This window comes from Mustelus asterias, unplaced genomic scaffold, assembly GCF_964213995.1.
Source record: "Mustelus asterias unplaced genomic scaffold, sMusAst1.hap1.1 HAP1_SCAFFOLD_642, whole genome shotgun sequence".
Lineage (NCBI taxonomy): Eukaryota > Metazoa > Chordata > Chondrichthyes > Carcharhiniformes > Triakidae > Mustelus > Mustelus asterias.
The window spans coordinates 193,807-202,486 of NW_027590591.1; the positions used below are offsets into that span (position 1 = coordinate 193,807).

At 57.5% G+C, this 8,680-nt stretch overlaps 1 protein-coding gene across 2 annotated transcripts in view; it reads right to left on the bottom strand.

Moving 5' to 3' along the window:
• LOC144487199 (uncharacterized) overlaps positions 1 to 7,852 on the bottom strand; it is a 28,685-nt gene extending 20,833 nt beyond the window's left edge. Inside the window, exons 1-3 of one of the 2 annotated variants that reach the window (XM_078205252.1) lie at positions 6,838 to 7,852; positions 5,913 to 6,029; positions 1,447 to 1,483 (exon numbers count right to left, since the gene is read on the bottom strand). In XM_078205252.1, the coding sequence (XP_078061378.1) occupies positions 1,447 to 1,483; positions 5,913 to 6,029; positions 6,838 to 6,871 (188 nt within the window). In that variant the 5' untranslated portion in view covers positions 6,872 to 7,852. Of the gene's footprint in view, positions 1 to 1,446; positions 1,484 to 1,608; positions 1,791 to 5,912; positions 6,030 to 6,837 lie in introns of those variants that run through there. The other variant, XM_078205253.1, reaches the window with a different exon arrangement.
• Between the last annotated feature and the right edge of the window lie 828 nt (positions 7,853 to 8,680).

Sequence of the window (8,680 nt, forward strand, 5' to 3'; positions counted from 1 at the left end):
TCAAGGGGCCGAGTGGCCTTCTCCTGCCCCTAATTCGGATCTACGCATGGGTCAATGATTAATTTTAACACCGTGAGATTGTTATACATTGAGGTTGTTAATGGATGAAAACAAAATCTAATTGATATCAAATGCTGCAAGTTGGTCAGGGAATGCCCCAGTCTCTCCCTCAATGTCAGCAAAATGAAGGAGATTGTCATCGACTTCAGGAAGCTTCGTGGAGAACATGCCCCTGTCTACATCAACGGGGCCGAAGTGGAATCGTCGAGAGCTTCAAGTTTTTAGGTGTCCAGATCACCAACAACCTGTCCTGGTCCCCCCACGCTGACACTATAGTTAAGAAAGCCCCACCAACGCCTCTACTTTCTCAGGAGACTAAGGAAATTTGCCATGTCAGCTACAACTCTCACCAACTTTTACAGATGCACCATAGAAAACATTCTTTCTGGTTGTATCACAGCTTGGTCTGGGCTCCTGCTCTGCCCAAGACCGCAAGGAACTACAAAAGGTCGTGAATGAAGCCCTGTCCATCACGCAAACCAGCCTCCCATCCATTGACTCTGTCTACACTTCCCGCTGCCTCGGAAAAGCAGCCAGCATAATCAAGGACCCCCCCACGCACCCTGGATATTTTCTCATCCACCTTCATCCGTCAGGAAAAAGATACAAAAGTCTGAGGTCACATACCAACTGACTCAAGAACAGCTTCTTCCCTGCTGCCATCAGACTTTTGAATGGACCGACCTCGCATTAAGTTGATCTTTCTCTACACCCTAGCTATGACTGTAACACTACATTCTGCACTCTCTCCTTTATTAAACTAGAAAGAGTGCAGAAAAGATTTACTAGGATGCTACCGGGACTTGATGGATTGAGTTATAAGGAGAGGTTGAATAGACTGGGACTTTTTTCCCTGGAGCGTAGGAGGCTGAGGGGTGATCTTACAGAGGTCTATAAAATAATGAGGGGCATAGATCAGCTAGATAGTCAATATCTTTTCCCAAAGGTAGGGGAGTCTAAAACTAGAGGGCATAGGTTTAAGGTGAGAGGGGAGAGATACAAAAGTGTCCAGAGGGGCAATTTTTTCACACAGAGGGTGGTGAGTGTCTGGAACGAGCTGCCAGAGGCAGTAGTAGAGACGGGTACAATTTTGTCTTTTAAAAAGCGTTTAGATAGTTACATGAATAAGATGGGTATAGAGGGATATGGGCCAAATGCGGGCAATTAGGACTAGCTTAGTGGTTAAAATAAGGGGTGGCATGGACGAGTTGGGCCGAAGGGCCTATTTCCATGCTGTAAACCTCTGACTCTATGACATCCTTCTCCCCTATGTACTCTATGAACGGTATGCTTTGTCTGTATAGTGCGCAAGAAACAATACATTTCACTGTATCACAATACATGCGACAATAATAAATCCAATCAAAAAGTTGTTTTCAAGCTTACCTTCTCCGGAATCGAGGTAGGAACTTTGAGGAATGGTCTGGGTGGGAGAGGGAGGACAATGAAATTCATGTTACTGATCGATCACAGACCCCAGGTGGACAGACTATTGCAATCACTGCCAAATCAACCCATTCTGGCTTCAAGTTATGAAGCATTTCTTACCAACAGTGTTTGTATTTGTATCAGTGATAGTGTGACAGAACTGCCATATACACCTGCTCCGAGACTCATAGAAACATCAAAACCACAAGCAGGAGGAGGCCATTCGGCCCTTCCAGCTGCTCCCCCATTCATTTTGATCACGGCTGATCATCAAATTCAATATCCTGATTCCCTTCCCCCCCATATCCCTCGATCCCTTTAGCCCCAAGAGCGATATCTAATTTCTTCCTGAAATTACACAACGTTTTGGCCTCAGCTACTTTCTGTGGGAGTGAATTCCACACATTCACCACCCTCTGGGTGAAGAAATTTCTCCTCACCTCAATCTAATAGGTTTACCCAAAACCATTTCTCGACTAATGCTGATTTCATTCAGTTCCTCAATGAAACTTGTTTCTCTCGGAACTTCAGGCACATTATTCATGTCTTCCTTTGCAGTGGCACAGTGGGTTAGTACTGCTGCCTCACAGTGCCAGGGAGCCGGGCTCGATTCCAGCCTCGGGTCACTGCCTGTGTGGAGTCTGCACGTTCTCCCTGTGTCGGCGTGGGTTTCCTCCGGGTGCTCCAGTTTTCTCCCACAGTCCGAAAGATGTGCAGGTCGGGTGGATTGGCCATGCTAAATTGTCCCTTAGTTTCCAAAGATGACTCGCGAGGGTAAATACATGGGTTACAGGTATAGGGCTTGGGTGGGATTGTTGTTGTGCAGGTTCGATGGGTCGAATGGCCACCTCCTGCCCTGCAGCGATTCTGCTATTCACTGATTGAATCAGAGTACGAATTTAGTTCCTCAGCCATATCCCCCGTTTTCTAACTGGAAGCTCCAACTGAGGTTCCTTCCCACGACCCAGGGTGCGCACCCTCGCTCACAATTGGCTTGGCTTCTCGCGCTCCCTCACCGTAGGGTCTGGCCTGATCATATGGCCCTGGGGAATTGCCCCCTTAAAGGGCCATGCCACCACAGCTATGCGGCTGTTATTCTGACACTGATCATCGACGGGAGACAGCTTCACAACCTCCCCCTACATCACAGTTTGTTATCAAAGGGCAGATGGTGGCACACTGATAATGTCACTGGGCTAGGAATGTGCACTCCAGGCTGCATCCTGGGAACGGAGTCAGGTTTAACTCTCAGCTGGTGGAATTTAAATTCAATTCATAAGATCTGGAATTGAACACTGGTCTCAGTGACGGAGAGGCTACCTGCTAGTGCGGCACTCTCTCAGCACTGACCCTCCCTCAGCACTGACCCTCCCTCAGCACTGACCCTCCCTCAGCACTGACCCTCCCACAGCACTGACCCTCCCTCAGCACTGACCCTCCCTCAGCACTGACCCTCCCTCAGCACTGACCGTCCCTCAGCACTGATCCTCCCTCAGCACTGACCCTCCCACAGTGCGGCGCTCCCTCAGCACTGACCCTCCCTCAGCACTGATCCTCCCTCAGCACTGACCCTCCCTCAGCACTGACCCTCCCTCAGCACTGACCCTCCCTCAGCACTGACCCTCCCACAGTGCAACGCTCCCTCAGCACTGACCCTCCCACAGTGCAGTGCTCCCTCAGCACTGACCCTCCCACAGTGCGACGCTCCCTCAGCACTGACCCTCCCACAGTGCAGTGCTCCCTCAGCACTGACCCTCCCACAGTGCGGCACTCCCTCAGCACTGACCCTCCCACAGTGCGGCGCTCCCTCAGCACTGACCCTCCCACAGTGCGGCGCTCCCTCAGCACTGACCCTCCCTCAGCACTGCCCTCCCTCAGCACTGACCCTCCCACAGTGCGGCGCTCCTTCAGCGCTGACACTCCCACAGTGCGGCGCTCCCCCAGCACTGACCCTCCCACAGTGCGGCGCTCCCTCAGCACTGACCCTCCCACAGTGCGGCGCTCCCTCAGCACTGACCCTCCCACAGTGCGGCACTCCCTCAGCACCGACCCTCCCACAGTGCGGCGCTCCCTCAGCACTGACCCTCCCACAGTGCGGCGCTCCCTCAGCACTGACCCTCCCACAGTGCGGCGCTCCCTCAGCACTGACCCTCCCACAATGCGGCGCTCCCTCAGCGCTGACCCTCCCACAGTGCGGCGCTCCCCCAGCACTGACCCTCCCACAGTGCGGCGCTCCCTCAGCACTGACCCTCCCACAGTGCGGCGCTCCCTCAGCACTGACCCTCCCTCAGCACTGCCCTCCCTCAGCACTGACCCACCCACAGTGCGGCGCTCCTTCAGCGCTGACCCTCCCAAATGCGGCGCTCCCCCAGCACTGACCCTCCCACAGTGCGGCGCTCCCTCAGCACTGACCCTCCCACAGTGCGGCGCTCCCTCAGCACTGACCCTCCCACAGTGCGGCACTCCCTCAGCACCGACCCTCCCACAGTGCGGCGCTCCCTCAGCACTGACCCTCCCACAGTGCGGCGCTCCCTCAGCACCGACCCTCCCACAGTGCGGCGCTCCCTCAGCACTGACCCTCCCACAGTGCGGCGCTCCCTCAGCACTGACCCTCCAACAGTGCGGCGCTCCCTCAGCACTGACCCTCCCTCAGCACTGCCCTCCCTCAGCACTGACCCTCCCACAGTGCGGCGCTCCTTCAGCGCTGACCCTCCCACAGTGCGGCGCTCCCCCAGCACTGACCCTCCCACAGTGCGGCGCTCCCTCAGCACCGACCCTCCCACAGTGCGGCGCTCCCTCAGCACTGACCCTCCCACAGTGCGGCGCTCCCTCAGCACCGACCCTCCCACAGTGCGGCGCTCCCTCAGCACTGACCCTCCCACAGTGCGGCGCTCCCTCAGCACCGACCCTCCCACAGTGCGGCGCTCCCTCAGCACCGACCCTCCCACAGTGCGGCGCTCCCTCAGCACCGACCCTCCCACAGTGCGGCGTTCCTCAGCACCGACCCTCCCACAGTGCGACGCTCCCTCAGCACTGACCCTCCCACAGTGCGGCGCTCCCTCAGCACTGACCCTCCCACAGTGCGGCGCTCCCTCAGCACCGACCCTCCCACAGTGCGGCGCTCCCTCAGCACTGACCCTCCCACAGTGTGACGCTCCCTCAGCACTGACCCTCCCACAGTGTGACGCTCCCTCAGATCTGACCCTCCCACAGTGTGACGCTCCCTCAGCACTGACACTCCCACAGTGCGGCGCTCCCTCAGCACTGACCCTCCCACAGTGCGGCGCTGCCTCAGCACTGACCCTCCCACAGTGTGACGCTCCCTCAGATCTGACCCTCCCACAGTGTGACGCTCCCTCAGCACTGACCCTCCCACAGTGTGACGCTCCCTCAGCACTGACCCTCCCACAGTGCGGCGCTCCCTCAGCACTGACCCTCCCACAGTGCGGCGCTCCCTCAGCACTGACACTCCCACAGTGCGGCGCTCCCTCAGCACTGACCCTCCCACAGAGCGGCGCTCCCTCAGCACTGACCCTCCCACAGTGCGGCGCTGCCTCAGCACTGACCCTCCCACAGTGCGGCGCTCCCTCAGCACTGACCCTCCCACAGTGCGGCGCTCCCTCAGCACTGACCCTCCCACAGTGCGGCGCTCCCTCAGCACTGACCCTCCCACAGTGCGGCGCTCCCTCTGCACTGACCCTCCCACAGTGTGGCGCTCCCTCAGCACTGACCCTCTCACAGTGCGGCGCTCCCTCAGCACTGACCCTCCCACAGTGTGGTGCTCCCTCAGCACTGACCCTCCCACAGTGCGGTGCTCCCTCAGCACTGACCCTCCCACAGTGCGGCGCTCCCTCAGCACTGACCCTCCCACAGTGCGGCGCTCCCTCAGCACCGACCCTCCCACAGTGCGGCGCTCCCTCCGCACTGACCCTCCCACAGTGCGGCGCTCCCTCAGCACTGACCCTCCCACAGTGCGGCGCTCCCTCAGCACTGACCCTCCCACAGTGCGGCGCTCCCTCAGCACCGACCCTCCCACAGTGCGGCGCTCCCTCAGCACTGACCCTCCCACAGTGCGGCGCTCCCTCAGCACCGACCCTCCCACAGTGCGGCGCTCCCTCCGCACTGCATGACGCGAAGTTGCTCGGAATTTATCCTTTGTGTTGGGGACTGAACCCAAGTCTGTTTGTCCCCTGAGTTGAGTGTTTTACCCCGAGAGCCGCAGTTCACAGTGTGACGGCTCGACAGCCGAGATAACTGACGAATGCTGATCTCCTCAACCCTGTGGTCAGGGATTGTCCGCCCCTCTCCTCCGAGTCCCGTTACTGAACCAACCTGAGCCCAAATACAGCCGCCCCTCCTCTCCCCTCTCCCCATAGCCAGCTCTGTCCCAGAAATTCTGTGATTGTGGGGGGGGGGCACGTTACCTTTCCTGTAGTTCCGAGTACAGCTGAGAATGTTACCCGTCAGGGACAGGAGCAGCACGAACCCTGTTGCCCCGAAGATAAGCCACATCGAGGTGCTGCAGCACCAGTCCTGAAACCCTACAATAGCAACAGAGTCAGAGTTAACCATCTCCCACAGCAGAGAATTTAACCGTCTCCCCTTCACATCGCCACCGTTATATCACATCCTGGATGGGTTACCATTCAACAGAACCTGAACTGGAAACCGGCCAACATGATGGCACAATGGTTAGCCCTGCTGCCGGCTTCCATTCCCGGCTTGGGTCACTGTCTGTGCGGAGTCTGCACGTTGTCCCCGTATCTGCGTGGGTTTCCTCCGGGAGCTCCGGTTTCCTCCCACAGTCCAAAAGATGTGCTGGTTATGATGCATTGGCCGTGCTAAATTCACCCTCAGTGAACCCGAACAGGCACCGGAGTGTGGCCACTCGGGGATTTTCACAGTAACTTCATAGCAGTGTTAATGTAAGCCTTACTTGTGACACTAATAAATAAACTTTACCAGAGCAGGTCAGAGGCTGGGAATCCTGCGGAGAGTAACTCACCTCCTGACTCCCTCCAAAGCCTGTCCGCCATTCACAAGGACACAAGTCAGGAGTGTGATGGAACACTCCCCACTTGCCTGGATGGGTGCGGCTCCCAACAACACTCGAGAAGCTCAACACCATCCAGGACAAAGCAGCCCCGCTCGATCGACACGCTAACCACAAACACTCACTCCCTCCACCACCGACGCACAGTGACAGCCGTGTGTACCGTCTACAAGATGCACCGCAGCCACTCACCAAGGCTCCTTAGGCAGCACCTTCCAAACCCAACTCTGCTGCCTAGAAGGGTCCCATTTCCCTCTCTTTCTACCCGAAGGATTAAGGCAGTTGCCATCTCTTACCGCTGCAGACCTGATCATGCTGATCATCGACCATTTCCCCGCCTTTGCCCTCGCGACAGCCCCTCTCTCTCTCCGTCTCCGGTGTGGGCTGGGGATCAGTTTGCAGCTCTGTCCAGGGTAGCCCTTCCTCGGGTCTCTCGCCAGGGTGCGGGGGGGACGGGGGGGGGACGGTGGTTTGACTGACTTGGGATGATTACCGTGTCACACGGGGCCCTTCCATCTGAATGGTGGAGACCAGTTCCTTCTGTTTCTCCTACTCTGGTGGCCTTTTAGCCCTCTTTGTCTTCGATGTCACGGTCCCCTTCTCTCGGTGCACCAGTCCCTCTTCAGATACAGCTGCCTACCCTCCTCTCCGACCTGTACCTGTCCAAACGTCCTGCTCCTTATCCCTCACCGCCTATCGCTGTCTGACTGTAACCCCACTTCTCTCTCTGTCTCCCTCTCCCTCTCTGTCTCACTCTTCCTGGTCTCTTTCTCTCCCTCTCTCTGTCTCACTCTTCCTGGTCTCTATCTCTCCCTCTCTCTGTCTCACTCTTCCTGGTCTCTATCTCTCCCTCTCTCTCTGTCTCTCCTCTCTGTCCGCCTCTCTTCTCTCTCTTCGTACTGTGTCTCTCTCGGTTTGAGTGCGGGTGCCGTTCTCTCCCCCCGATGCCCTTCCCGTCTCTGTCTCTCTCGCTTCCCCACCCACTTGTCGACAACGCCCCTTTCTCTGTCTCTCTGTCGCTCTCTCTGTCTCTCTTGTTCTCGCTCTCTCCCGCTCACTCTCTCAGAGGAGCGGGTGACAGTTTAATATTTCAGAAAGTACGGCCTCACCACAAGAGAGACATGAGGCGAGAGTCTGGGGTGCGAAAACCATCTGCCGCTTCCTGTCGCACCCGCCCTCCCATCCCGCTGAGGATCCTGGACCCTCACAAAAAAACAAATGGCAGGGCGTGGAACGGCCGCCGCCAATAAAACAATCCTTTTCCAAGTAATTGGTGAAGTTAGGGAGACATGTCAGTCAAGGTTTGTTTGAGAAAAATGCTTAACTGGATCATGACAACTTGGCGGGGTGAGCTTTGCTGCATCGATGGAACAGGAAACCGCAGCTGCCTTCCCCTCCTGCACGCGGCAGCTGGAACAAAGTGACAAGATTCAAAGTCTTTCTCAGTAGAACCTTCCGGCACCTTGGATTGAGATTTGGGGGGTGTTGTGGGGGTGGGGGGTTTGGGGGGGGGGGTGCAAACGCCATTGGTCGGGCTGGCTCAGGCATTGTTGGAAGCCTCCTCAGTTCCCGCTTGCACGCCCCCCCCCCCCCCCACCCGTGTGTGGCCTGGTCCTCGGCACCGCGGGGGGAGGGGTTCCAGCTCCGGCCTGTTACCCAGGCCTGGCAGGGCCCCGCTGGGGAACGGGTCAGCTCAAGGGGAAGGGGTGTTAATTGCTGCCCATCGCCAGCCACGCTCACGACCCCCACGACGCAAAAACGAAAGGTCAAGCGTGAGGAGATTGGAGCGGGAGGAGGCTATTCGGCCCCTCGAGCCTGCTGGGCCATTCGATAAGATCAGGGCTGCTTCGATTGTGGCATCAACTTCACTCTCCTGTCTCCCCCTCTCCTCCATAACCCTCGGTTCCCCCCCACCCACCCCTTTGTCGATCAGAAATCTGTCTAACTCACCCTTGTATATATTCAATGAGCCGCTGCCCCCTGTCGGGGGGGAGGGGTGTGGGGGGGGGGGGTGGGGGGGGGGGGGGAGGGGTGTGGGGGGGGGGGGATTCCACAGACTGACCACCATCTGAGAGAAGGAATTCCTCCACGTCTCCGTCTTCAATGGGAGAGCCCCTTATTCTGAAAGAGTGGCTACCC